At 50.5% G+C, this 13,391-nt stretch overlaps 1 protein-coding gene across 1 annotated transcript in view; it reads left to right on the top strand.

Moving 5' to 3' along the window:
- The window catches only part of SEMA4B (semaphorin 4B), a 43,585-nt gene that overhangs the window by 3,395 nt on the left and 26,799 nt on the right, over positions 1 to 13,391 (top strand). The window contains exon 2 of the mRNA XM_055417834.2: positions 12,950 to 13,215. Within this exon, the coding sequence (XP_055273809.1) occupies positions 13,095 to 13,215 (121 nt within the window). The 5' untranslated portion in view covers positions 12,950 to 13,094. The remainder of the gene's footprint in view (positions 1 to 12,949; positions 13,216 to 13,391) is intronic.

Below are 13,391 nucleotides of genomic sequence, written 5' to 3'. Positions count from 1 at the left end.
AACCTGGGCCCCCTGCATTGGGAGATCAGTAGCCACTGAACCACCAGGCAAGTCCTCCTCCCCCAACTCCTTTGCTAGGGCTGAGCACCCACTCAGAGCCTTATAGTGTCCTGCAGCCTGGTGCTCAGTACTGGGGTGCTGCCAGGCATCACAGGAGTCTCGAGCCTGGGTAGCTGCTGCGTAAGATCCCTGTCCGAGCATAGATCTGGGCTGCTACCCGCATACTGGCTTTTTGTGAGCATCTTGTTCTGGTGCCATGGTCTAGGCCGGCAGGTGGGCACACCGCGGCAGTAATACATTCCTCCTTACATTCTATCAGAGCAGTCTTTGGAGCCACAGGAAATCACTGGAACCCACCCATCCATCCCCCACCCAATGGGCTTGCCTGCCTAGGCCCACTCTCCGAAGGCAGTGCTGGAACCAACAGCAAGGCTCTCTTGGTGTAAGAGCCAGAGCCACCAGGTGACCTAAGGTGACAGGGAACCACGGGGGCTTGGAGGGCCCCACCTCTTTGGGACTAGAGAGCCTTGGTCCTCTGGATAGGAAGGTTCCTTCTCGGGAGTGATGAAAGGCCTGCGTTAGGTCTTCTCTCCCTCCATGTAGCAATCAATGGCTGGAGTCTAGGGCTCAGAGCGGGACTTAAAGAGGAAGAACTGGGGACAAATGGAGAGGTAGGTTCCTGGTTTCTCAAGATCTTTGGACTGGAAGGGTCTCATAAGCCAGACTTGAAACCAGACTCTGTCCCAGAGGCTTATGCTCCTTGCTTCCCAGCCTTACCTGGCCTAGGATATCTGCCTCATACCTCTGAGTAGCTGCAGTGGTTTCAGGGGAAAGAGAGTCACTGCACAGTAATTGTGCCCCTTTGGGGTGACAGGTGCCACGCATTAGCCAGGCCAATCAGCCAGGCTCTCCAGGCCCCCTGGAGAACAGGCCTAGGGGCCCAGGCAGACAGCTCCTCTGGAACTTGCATCAGGAGCACAGGCGTGATGATGGCAACCTACCGTGTTCTACTGTGTCGAGTCAGGGACAAGCTGAGCCCGGCTGGTTGCACCACAGCCCTGTGGGGCAGGGGGGTACCCTCCCAGGGAGTGGCCAGCTCAGGCCCTGACAGGCCCCGGTGGGGGTGGCGCTGGGGCGGGCAGCGAGCTCTTCACCGCAGCGGGCGCACCCCGGGCCTGGGCTGGGCAGGCCGGTTCCTTCTCCCCGTGAGACTTGCAGTCTCAGCACTGGGTTGGTAGGAGGTGGCCGAACCTGAGCAGAGAGCCCCAAAGAAGGTCCTCTAGCTTGGACATCTTAGGATGGTCGTGGCCACGTTTAGGTAAATGAGGCGAACCCATAATATAACACGTGGCTTTGTTCGCTGGGCTTTCACCATGCGCTGGCTCTGCCCGTCACCTTGTGCGCCCTGTCTCCTCAGCTCTCCTGACAGCCCAGGCAGTACTATTAACATTCTCATCTCACAGATGGGGAAGCTGAGGTTCTGAGAGATTGCACGGCTTGCTACAGTCTCCAAAATAACAGAGGGTGCTGAAATTCTACTTCTTACGCAAATTTGGAAAACTCAGCAGTGGCCACAGGACTGGAAAAGGTCAGTCTTCATTCCAATCCCAAAGAAAGGCGATGCCAAAGAATGCTCAAACTACCGCACAATTGCACTCATCTCACACGCTAGTAAAGTCATGCTCAAAATTCTCCAAGCCAGGCTTCAGCAGTATGTGAACCGTGAACTCCCAGATGTTCAAGCAGGTTTTAGAAAAGGCAGAGGCACCAGAGATCAAATTGCCAACATCCGCTGGATCATGGAGAAAGCAAGAGAGTTCCAGAAAAACATCTGTTTCTGCTTCATTGACTATGCCAAAGCCTTTGACTGTGTGGATCACAAGAAACTGTGGAACATTCTGAAAGAGATGGGAATACCAGACCACCTGACCTGCCTCTTGAGAAACCTGTATGCAGGTCAGGAAGCAACAGTTAGAACTGTACATGGAACAACAGACTGGTTCCAAATAGGAAAAGGAGTATGTCAAGGTTGTATATTGTCATCCTCCTTATTTAACTTATATGCAGAGTACATCATGAGGAACGCTGGGCTGGAAGAAGCACAAGCTGGAATCAAGATTGCTGGGAGAAATATCAATAACCTCAGATATGCAGATGATACCACCCTTATGGCAGAAAGTGAAGAGGAACTCAAAAGCCTCTTGATGAAAGTGAAAAAGGAGAGTGAAAAGGTTGGCTTGAAGCTCAACATTCAGAAAACGAAGATCATGGCATCTGGTCCCATCACTTCATGGGAAATAGATGGGGAAACAGTGGAAACAGCGTCAGACTTTATTTTTTTGGGCTCCAAAATCACTGCAGATGCTGATTACAGCCATGAAATTAAAAGACGCTTACTCCTTGGAAGAAAAGTTGTGACCAACCTAGATAGCATATTAAAAAGCAGAGACATTACTTTGCCAACAAAGGTCCGTCTAGTCAAGGCTATGGTTTTTCCTGTGGTCATGTATGGATGTGAGAGTTGGACTGTGAAGAAAGCTGATTGCCGAAGAATTGATGCTTTTGAACTGTGGTGCTGGAGAAGACTCTTGAGAGTCCCTTGGACTGCAAGGAGATCCAACCAGTCCATTCTAAAGGAGATCAGTCCTGGGTGTTCATTGGAAGGACTGATGCTAAAGCTGAAACTCCAGTACTTTGGCCACCTCATGTGACGAGTTGACTCACTGGAAAAGACTCTGATGCTAGGAAGGATTGGGGGTGGGAGGAGATGGGGACGACAGAGAATGAGATGGCTGGATGGCATCACCGACTCGATGGACATGAGTTTGAGTGAACTCCGGGAGTTGGTGATGGACAGGGAGGCCTGGCGTGCTGTGATTCATGGGGTCGCAAAGAGTCGGACACGACTGAGCGACTGAACTGAACTGAAATGAACTGAACTGATGGAAGAACTGGTGTGCCTCATCCCTGGATTTGAACCACTTCGCAGAGCAAGAAACATAAGGGTCGGGGACTTTCCTGGTGCCAGTGGCTAAGACTCTATGCTCCCAATGCAGGCTGCCGGGGTTTAATCCCTGGTCAGGCAACTAGATCCCACATGCTGCGAGTAAGACCTGGGACAGCCAAATAAGTAAATAAACATTTTTGAAAAAGAAAGAGACATAAGGGATCAAGGGAGAGGAACACAGTTTGCAGAACAGAAATGAGGCCATTTACATTCATTGCTAGACCCTGGTTAAAGTAGCTGGTAAGCAGTGTCCATGCTGGCCCCGTGAGTGCCCTCCACTGCAGAGGGTACTGCCCCAGGGATACTCCCAACCCTGGAGATCTGGAAGTCATTGGCCAATCTGAAAGCACACACAGGGTGTGCCAGCTGGTGTCGCTTTCTCATCAAAATGTATTGATGCTGCAGCCCAGCCCCTGGGGAGGAGACAGCAGCATTGTGCCCAGCTGGGCAGGGAGGGGAGCTGCAGCTGCAGGTTGGCATGAGAGGAGGGCTCAGGGCGACGAGGGGATGGTGGCAGGGGGCCAAGGCCCGGGGAGCTGGGCTACCGCCAGTGCGTGTCTGCGAGGCCTTGCCGGGCAGCCTGCCAGCCAGAACCCAGAGATGGGAGGAGCTTGAGTGCTACTCCAGGATGGGGCGGGTGAGACCTTGGGTTCAAGCTCCACTGGGCTTGGCAAGAGGCCCCTCCTCCACGGCCGGGAAACAAAGCAAAGCCATGACTCCCAGAGTAGGACTGTGTGAGAGCCAGGATCCCCTGGGTGGAAATGAGAGCCGGCAGGCCGGGCTGGGGGCAGGCTGGCAGGAGCCATCCGTGCCCCAGGTCAGGGCTGGCCTATGCCTGGGCGGAGGCTGTACCTATAGATGGTTAATGAGTACTGACGGCTCAAGAGGCTGACTGTGGTCTGGATGGACCATTGCACAGCCAGCACTTGCCCTGAGCCCACGCTGCCTTATTCCTTTGTAACTGATCAGGTTACAGAGGCCTTATATTTTTAGCCACACTTTGCTTTATTTTCTCTTGTGTGTGTTCACGCTAGGTCACTTCAGTTGTGTCCGACTTTTTGCAGCTCCGTGGACTGTAGCCTGCCAGGTTCCTCTGTCCATGGGATTCTCCAGGCAAGAACACTGGAGTGGGTTGCCATGCCCTCCTCCAGGGAATCTTTCTGACCCAGGGATCAAATCCATGTCTCTTGTGTCTCCTGCATTGGCAGGTGGGTTCTTTACCACTAGCACCACCTAGGGAAAAGGCAGTGGCAACCCAGTCCAGTACTCTTGCCTGGAAAATCCCATGGATGGAGGAGCCTCATAGGCTGCCGTCCATGGGGTCGGTAAGAGTTGGACATGACTGAGCGACTTCACTTTCACTTTTCACTTTCATGCATTGGAGAAGGAAATGGCAACCCACTCCAGTGTTTTTACCTGGAGAATCCCAGGGACGGGGAAGCCTGGTGGGCTGCCATCTATGGGGTCGCACAGAGTCGGACACGACTGAAGTGACTTAGCAGCAGCAGCACCACCTAGAAAGCCCCATTTTCTCTTGCAGCCTTTCTTATTTCTCTTCTCCCCCTGATATGTGCATGCTAAGTCACTTTGGTCTTGTCCAGCTCTTTGAGACCCCACGGACTGTAGCCCACTAAGCTCCTCTGTCCCTGGGATTCTCCAGGCAAGAATACTGGAGTGGGTTGCCATTTCATATTCCAGGGATTTTCCCAACACAGGGATATAACCTGCACCTCTTATGTTTCCAGCTTTGGCAGGTAGGTTCTTTACCACCTAGAAAACCTGGAGAAGCTCTCCCATGCCCACCCCCCCACTCCAGCCCATAGCTAGTCTCATTTTCTTCTTTCACCTGATTCTGCAGGTGAGGTGTTTTATTATTATTATTATATTTTTACCTTTTGGTTTCCTTGCTTACCCCCACCCCCACCCCACGATAACAGGTATAAGGTAGAAATTTACATACGGGAAAATGCATAGATCTTCAGGGTACAGCTCAAAAAATTTTTATCTGTTTACACTTGGGAAACCAACATCCTAATTAAGATACAAAATACTCTTATAATCCCTAAAGTTTCCTTGGCTGCCTATGAGACATGTGGCCCTATTTTGTCTGGCCTCTTTGCATGTATTCCTGTGCATATTTTGGGCTTTCCTGGTGGCTCAGCTGGAAAAGAATCTGCCTGCAATGCGGGAGGCCTGGGTTCGATCCCTGTGCACATTTTACCTCTCCTTCTTGCATTTTTATCCTTCTTATGTGTGTGCTTGTGTGTACAGGAGAGAGAGAACCTCAGAGAGAGAGAGAGAGAAGGAGAGAAAGGCTGGATGGGGAATGACTGTGTGAGTGTGGACAGGGAAAGGAAGCCAGACTTGACTGCATCTTGCTGGCCGGGGGCACAGAGGAAGCGTTGGTTTTCGCTTTGTCTCTTTCTATACTCTTTCCAAGTGGCCCCCTGAGCTCTTTATAAACACCGGCTTTCTGGCTGAGAAAGACTTGCCTACATCCAAGGGTGGCAAAGGGGAACAGGAGACACAGTGTTGGCCTGGGAACCGCTCTTCAGCCCACAGGAAGTCAGCTCAAATGAGGTTTTTCTCTGTCAGTCACCCTCCTGGTTTTTTTTTTTCACCCTGGGGAGAACAAATTAGCATGCCAGCAGAAGACAGGGGAGCCCACAAGGCCCAAGGCCGCCGTGCTGGGGCATGAGTTAGAGGGCTCGTCTCCAGGCCAACAGGTGGGGCCCTCATTTTGTCCGCCCTGTGGAGGTCCCACTGGAGTGCCATGTGAGGCAGTGGGGGTTCGAGAGGCAAGACCTGTCACTGTCTTCAAGGGGCTTGCACTGAGTTAGCAGAAGACACACTTGAGGTGTTTGAGTAGGATATAGTTAACTACCAAGTGAGACTGCATCAGCCCCTGCCTCCTCTCAGAGATGAGCACTGAAGTTAAGACATCCTATGGGTTGCCACGACACTCGGGCAGACCAGCCTGGTTGCTGCTTGAGGGGAGACCTGATGTGGAGATTATGGCACTCAACAAGTTCTAATCAAACATATGCCACTCATCAGGCCCTGTTCTAGGTAATAGCAGTAAGCAGACAATGGAAGGAAACGCTATAGTTAGTTGTCGTCATTCGGTAGCTAAGTGGTGTCAGACTTTGACCCCACGGACTGCAGCACACCGGCCTCCTCTGTCCTCCACTGTCTCCCAGAGTTTGCTCAAATTCACGTCCATTAAGTCAGTGATGCCATGTAACCATCTCATCCTCTGCCACCCACTTCTTTTCCCTCAATCTTTGCCAGTATCAGGGTCTTTCCCAATGAGTCTGTGCTATAGCTATAGCTAGGCTCTTGATTTAAGTAAGATTTCTTATAATTTTTTCATATGATTATTTTTTTGGCCATGCTATGTGGCTTGTTGGATCTTAATTCCCTGACCAGGGATTGAACCCACCAAGACTGCGGAGTCCTAACCACTGGACTGCCAGGGAAGGCCCGCATATTATTCTTATGGATAATATGAAGAAATGTGGGCTGAAGGGTGCAGTGAGGAAGACACCACAGCTAACACATGATTCAGCCTACAAAGGATGTTGATCAGTTTCAACCTGGATGGAGGTCTCCAGTAGGCTCTGTTTTTGGAAGTGTCTCCCTCAATTTTCCCCTACAAATTTATAATACACTGATATAAAAACACCCATAACTTTCTATATTAACCAGTTGTTAGAACTCTGCCACAGTAGCACTTACACTCTTTCTAATACACAAATGCACACTAACAACCCACTTGTTTGGCCTTAATCATATGAAAGTAATTTGTAGACATCATGATACTTCATGTCAACAAACCTCAACAGGCGTCTCCAAAGAACAATGACATTCTCCTAAGAATATAGTACCATTATTATACCTAAGAAAATGAACAATAACGCCATAATATCATCTAATACACAGTGCATGTTAAAATTTCTCAATTGCTCTGTGGCTTTTTTTTTTCCCTTCAGGATTTCAATCGAGGTTCACATATTGCATTTGATTGTCATGTCTTTTTTGTTTTCTATCCTAAATCAGTTCTCCTGTCCTTTTTGTCTTTTCATCAGTTTGACCTTTTTGAAGAGTCCAAGCTATTTGTCTTGTAAAAGCTGATTGTTTCCTGTTGCGTCCTCATTATTAGATCTGGGTTACATACTTTTGATACAACTGTTGATGAGTTGTGCATTTTTTATTGAATCATATCAGGAGGTGAATGATATCACCAATGATGTTACTTTTGGCCACTTGATTAATATGGTGGCCACTGGGGGGAAAAAAAGATAGTGGCCACCAGCGGTGCTCCCTTAGAGAAACATTTTCCCACTGGTCATTAGTAAGTCATCTGTGGGTCAGACTTTGAAACTTTGTTTCCTTTTTGGGTTTTTTTGGCTGTACCACACAGCATGTAGGATTTTAGTTCCCCAACCCATGCTTCCTACAGTGGAAGCTTTGAATCTCAGTCAAAGAATAATAACCAGGGAAATCTCAGAGATCTTGTTAACGTAGTTTACTAACAATCTTCCACCCAAAGGTTTAGCATCCATTAGTCATCCTTGCTTGAATCTAGATTTTCTAAGTCTATTATTTCCTCTACGTCTATCAGGCAGCACTTTTCTATAGAGAAAATTATTCTTTCTAGCCCTTTTCTTTCTCTCTCTGCTTTGCTGAGTTTTACTGTAGACTAATGGATTGTTTTATTTTTATGTGTTAGAATCCATTACTCCATTATGCTTTCTGATGCTCAGATTGTCCCAAGTTTGGTCATTAAGCTGGCCCTGTATCCTTTCGACATGACCCCATGAGTCCTTAGTCACTTCCTTGTTTTCTGGCCCAGCACAACGTCCCAGGTTCACCTTGTACTTTCCCTTTCATTTCTCCAAGCAGTTCTGTTGCCTTTTATTGAAGAGTGATATTTAGAAACCAAGAAATGGGTGCTAGGTCTGCTCATCTAATATTTTTATCAGTGACTTGAATAATGGTCAATAATGCTTATTAGATTTATAGATGACTCAAAACTGGGAAGGGAAGCCAATTGTATGATAGAATCCATTCACAATGACCTCAATAGGATATGAGATCTGGACCAGAACCAATAGATTTAAGAGATCAATACAAAGTCCTGTGCGTAGGTTAAAAAAGTTAATTGCATCATTTCTGGTTTCAGGGAACTCCAGACCACAGCTGATATCAAAAAGGAGCTCTAGCTGTTAGTTGCCATGGGCCAGCAGTATTCCGTGACTCTGAGGCTGCATTCATTTATTCATCACTCAGCCAGTACTGACTGCGGGTTAACCATTTGGCACTGTTCTAGAGGCCAAAGGAGCAAAAATACTTGCCCTCCTCAGTCAACATTTCTTGGGGGTGAGAAGACAGGTGGGAGATTCAGACAATAAAGAAAAACCACAACAAATAAGCAAATCATATAGTGTATTGGAAGCTGATGAGCACTTCGAAAAAACATCTCAGGGAAAGGGGAATATTGGGGGAATTCAGATTCTTCAAGGAGGTGATCTTTTTTCTTTTTTTTAATTGGAGTATAATTGATTTACAATGTTGTTTTAGTTTCAAGAGCACAGAAAAGTGAATCTTTTTTACAAAATCATGCATCCACTCTTTTTTAGATTTTTTTCCCCATATAGGTCATTACAGAGTATTGAGTAGAATTTCCTGTGCTATACAGTAGGTCCTTATTAGTTCTCTGTTTTGTACATAGTGGTGTGTATGTGTCAGCCCCAGTCTTCCAGTTTATCCCTCCCTCCCCTCTACCCTGCAACCATAAGTTTATTTTCTACATCTGCAACTCTATTTCAGTTTTGTAGATAAGTTCATTTGTAGCCTTTTTATATTTATTTTTAATTGGAGGATAATTGCTTTAAATATTGTATTGGTTTCTGCTGTACAACAAAGTAAATCAGCCTCAAGTATACATTATCCCTTCCCTCTGGAACCTCTGTCTCACCCCTCTAAGTTGTCACAGAGCGCTGGGTTGAGCTCCCAGTGTTACACAGCAACTTCCTATTAGCTATCTGTTTTACATATAGTAATGGATAGGTTTCAATTCATTCCACCCTCTCCTTCCCAGCTGTGTCCACAAGTCTGCTGTAGCCTTTTTTTAGAGTCCACATATAAACAATATCATGTGATATTTGTCTTTCTGTCTGACTTAACTTCACTCAGTATGATAATCTCTAGGTGAATCCATGTTGTTGCAAATGGCATTATTTTGTGCTTTTTTTATGACTAAGAAGCTGATCTTTGAGGAAAGATTTGAAGGAAACGAGGAACTCAGTCACCTTCTGGGTAGAGAACTGCAGGCAGAGGGAGGAGCCAGGGCAAAGGTCTTAACACAAGAGTGTTCGTCCACATGAGTGCCTGGGGTACAGTGAGTGAGGGGTGGGGACAGCAATGGATGATGCAGTGGGCATGCGGTCGAGGTAACCTGGAGCCCTGCACACCACTGTAAGGAACCACTGGAGGGTTTTGAGCACAGGAGTGCCATGACCTGACTTTGGTTTTGAAAATCTCACTCTGGCTGCTGAGTTGAGAACAGATTGAGAAAAGCTCAAGGGTAGTCAAAGCCGCTCAGTCGTGTCCGACCATTTGTGACCACATAGAGTATAGTCCATGGAATTCTCCAGGCCAGAATATTGGAGTGGGTAGCCGTTCCCTTCTCCAGGGGGTCTTCCCAACCCAGGGATCGAACCCAGGTCTCCCGGATTGCAGGAAGATTCTTTACCAGCTGAGGCACCAGGAAAGCCCAAGGGTAGTCAAAGCTGTGGTTTGGAATCCAGTAGTCATGTATGGATGTTTGAGCTGGACAATAAAAAAGGCTGAGAACTGAAGATTCAATGCTTTCAAATTGTGGTGCTGGAAAAGACTCTTCAGAGTCCCTTGGACAGCATGGAGATCAAACAAGTCAATCCTAAAGGAAATCAACCCTGAATATTCATTGGGAGGACTGATGCTGAAGTTGAAGCTCCAATATTCTGGCCACCTGATTCGAAGAGCTGACTCATTGGAAAAGACCCTGATGCTGGGAAAGATTGAAGGCGGGAGGAGAAGGGGACGACAGGGGATGAGATGGTTGGATGGTGTCACCGACTCGATGGACGTGAGTTTGAGCAAACTCAGGGAGTTGGTGATGGACAGGGAGGCCTGGCGTGCTGCAGTCCATGGGGTCGCAGAGAGTCGGACATGACTGAGCAACTGAACAGCAACAAGGGGAGACACTTTTCAGGTGGTGCTAGTGGTAAAGAACCTGCCTGACGCAGGCGATGCCAGAGATGCGCGTTCGAGCCCTGGGTTGGGAGGATCCCTGGAGGAGGAAATGGCAACACACTCCAGTATTCTTGCCTGGAAAACTCCATGGACAGAGAAGCCTGGTGGGCCACCGTCAACGGGGTCACAAAGAGTTGGACATGAGACACGGGCAGTAACTGGGACCCCAGGAGGTGGTAAGTGGTCAGATTATAGATTTGCTAGTGGATTGAGTATGAGGAGCAAGAGAAGAGAAAGGAATTAAGGTTTTTAACCTGAGCAATTCAACGACAGACTTGCCATTAAACGGGATGGAGAGGCTCACACTGATGGAGCATGTTCTGGAACCACATTGAATTTTAGATACCTATCAGATAAGTCAGCCTTGTAGAAATGTCAAGGCCATTTGGAATTTAGGACAAAGGTCCTAGGTACAGGGCTTCTCAGGTGGCACGGTGGTAAAGCATCCACCTGCCAATGCAGGAGGCTCAGGTTCGATCCCTGGGTTGAGAAGATCCCCTGGAGGAGGAAACGGCAACCCACTCCAGTATTCTTGCTAGGGAAAATCCCATGGACAGAGGAGCCTGGTGGGCTACAATTTATGGGGTCACAAAGAGCCCAACATGACTGAGTGATGGAGCACACACCTAGCTACAGATAGAAGCATGGACGTCACTGACTAAAGATGTTCCCACACCATTGATACGGCAGAGAGTCCCAGGCCTGGGTAATGCTAGAACTATGGGCAGTTGGGCTGGGAAGGATTGGGGGTGGGAGGAGAAAGGGATGACAGAGGATGAGATGGCTGGATGGCATCACCCACTCGATGGACAAGGGTTTGAGTGAACTCCGGGAGTTGGTGATGGACAGGGAGGCCTGGCGTGCTGTGATTCATGGGGTCGCAAAGAGTCGGACACAACTGAGCGACTGAACTGAACTGAACTGAACTGATGGGTAGTTGGTGCTGTCCACGTGCCAGGCAGAATTCTGTGTCGAGTGCTGGACAACCCTTTAAAAAGGGTGCCACCAGTCTAGAAGGTGGAGATACAGAGATCATGGAAGGTTGGCTGTGCGTGAGGAGACCTGAGACTGTGAGCACTGTGCCCACCCCTTGTCAGTCACCCTGTGGGAGGCCCTGGGAGTAGGGCAAGAGCCAATGGTGCTGGCTCTGAGAAAGCTCATTGTGGGCTGGGGTTGAAGAGGAACTTTCCAGCCATTGCGGCTAATTCCTGGAGAAACTGTCCCTACTGCCATGGAAATGACTGGCAGAGGTTTTCCAAGTCCTTTTGACTTGGACTACGGGAAGAATTACATTTTACTGTGATCCTGTGCAAGGGCTTCCTGGGTGGCGCTATTAGTAAAGAACCCTCCTGCCAGTGCAGGAAACATAAGAGACATGGGTTTGATCCCTGAGTTGGGAAGATCCCCTGGAGGAGGGCATGGCAACCCACTCCAGTATTCTTGCCTGGAGAATCCCATGGACAGAGGGGCCTGGTGGGCTGCAGTCCATGGTGTCACAGAGTCAGACATGACCCAGGCAACAGCACCACACAATGCATGCACAGGATCCTGTGCTCACTTGAGAAAAGCTGAACTGGGCTTCCTAAATTTTCCTTATCCTTTCTCTGATCATTGCACTTTGGTATCTTCCATTCAGTTTTTTTTGTTTTTAGTGTTGATAGGGATTCACTAACTTGATTTCAGGATCCACTAAGGGATCCTGTGCGCAGTTTGAAATGCCTGGTCTCAACACTACTGAACTCCACCCCTGGGGACTCAGACCGCAGGAGGACTGGGGGTGGGTGCCTCTGGGATTCCAGCCTTAGGGAGTACTATCCGCTGCCAGGCCACGTGCAGTTGTGGAGAAAGGCTCATGTCCTTGGCAGTACATTAAATCCTATTATCCCACTTAAGCTAATTTTGCCTGGATTCCCCCCATCCGAGGTCTGCCTTCGTGTGGACAGAATTCCAAGCGTGGATGACCACGCGGGCATCTAGATTAAGTGTCAAGCCTGGAGTGAACCCTCAGCCAAGACCTAAAGTGGACTAACCCATGCAAAAATTAGGTGCAGAAGCAGCTAGCCCCGGAGTCCGCAGCAGCTCGGCGGAGTTCATTTGGTTACCGACAGGCGGGTGCCAGGAGCACTGGGGGTGGGTGGCCAGTGGGGCGGGGGCAGGCAGGGATAAAGGGAGAAGACGCGCGCTCACAGTGGAGAGACCCACACGTTTTCCCAAACATACGCGCTGAGGGTCCCGGAGGAGCCGGAAGGGGCCGGGGCGGCGGTGGGAGGGTCCGAGAGGTAGGGGCGGGGAACCAGGGGTCTGCTTTCCTCCGCGTCCCCGCGCTCCCGCGGCCTCGGCTGCTGCTAATAGCCCGGCTCGGCTGCTGCCTGGCGCGCACCGAGCTAGGTGCACCCCCGCTGGCGCCCCTGGAGCCTCCAGCGCCCAGGAAGGAGGAAGGGGAAAGGGGCGGGTCCGGCCGGGAGCTGAGCCGGGAGGGGCTGGATCAACCGCTCAACTTCCTCCTTCGGCCCCTCCCTGCGGCGCTCGCGGGCGAGCTTCGATCGAGCGGGGCCGGCGGAGGACCGCGCTGCCGGGGAGGGGGCGGGCGGAGGGGCGAGCGTGCGCGCAGCCCACGTGACCCCACTTCCCACCCCGCTGCAGCCCCCCAGGTCCGGAGGCGGGGGCGGCCGACCCACTCCGGGGCCGGGCTTCGGGGCGGGGCTGCCGCCCGCGAGCGCCGGGGAGCCACCTGAGCCGAGCCCGGAGGACGCCGTCGCTCCCCGCGGTCCGAGTCCGGCGCGCCGCGATGGGCCGGAGGAGCCGAGCGTCCGCCCCGCTGGGCGCGCTGCCGCTGCTGCTGCTGCCGCTGCTGCTGCTGCCGCCGTCTCCCTCTCGGGCGCTCACCCCTCGGATCAGCCTGCCTCTCGGTGAGTGCGGGGCGACCCCGCGGAGGACGCGGGCAGGGGTCTGGGCGGGGAGGGGGCCGGAGAGGTGGCTTTGGCGGAGGTGGTGGTGACAAAGGAGAGGGGAAGGGAGGGGGTCTGTCGGAGGCTTGGGGTCCATGAGGAGCCCTCCTCCTTCCAGCACGCTGCTGGGAGGGAGG

Source organism: Moschus berezovskii, chromosome 21 (assembly GCF_049115385.1).
Source record: "Moschus berezovskii isolate FMDL1 chromosome 21, NW_MosBer_1.0, whole genome shotgun sequence".
Classification (NCBI taxonomy): Eukaryota; Metazoa; Chordata; class Mammalia; order Artiodactyla; family Moschidae; genus Moschus; species Moschus berezovskii.
This window is presented reverse-complemented; position numbering and strand designations above follow the sequence as displayed.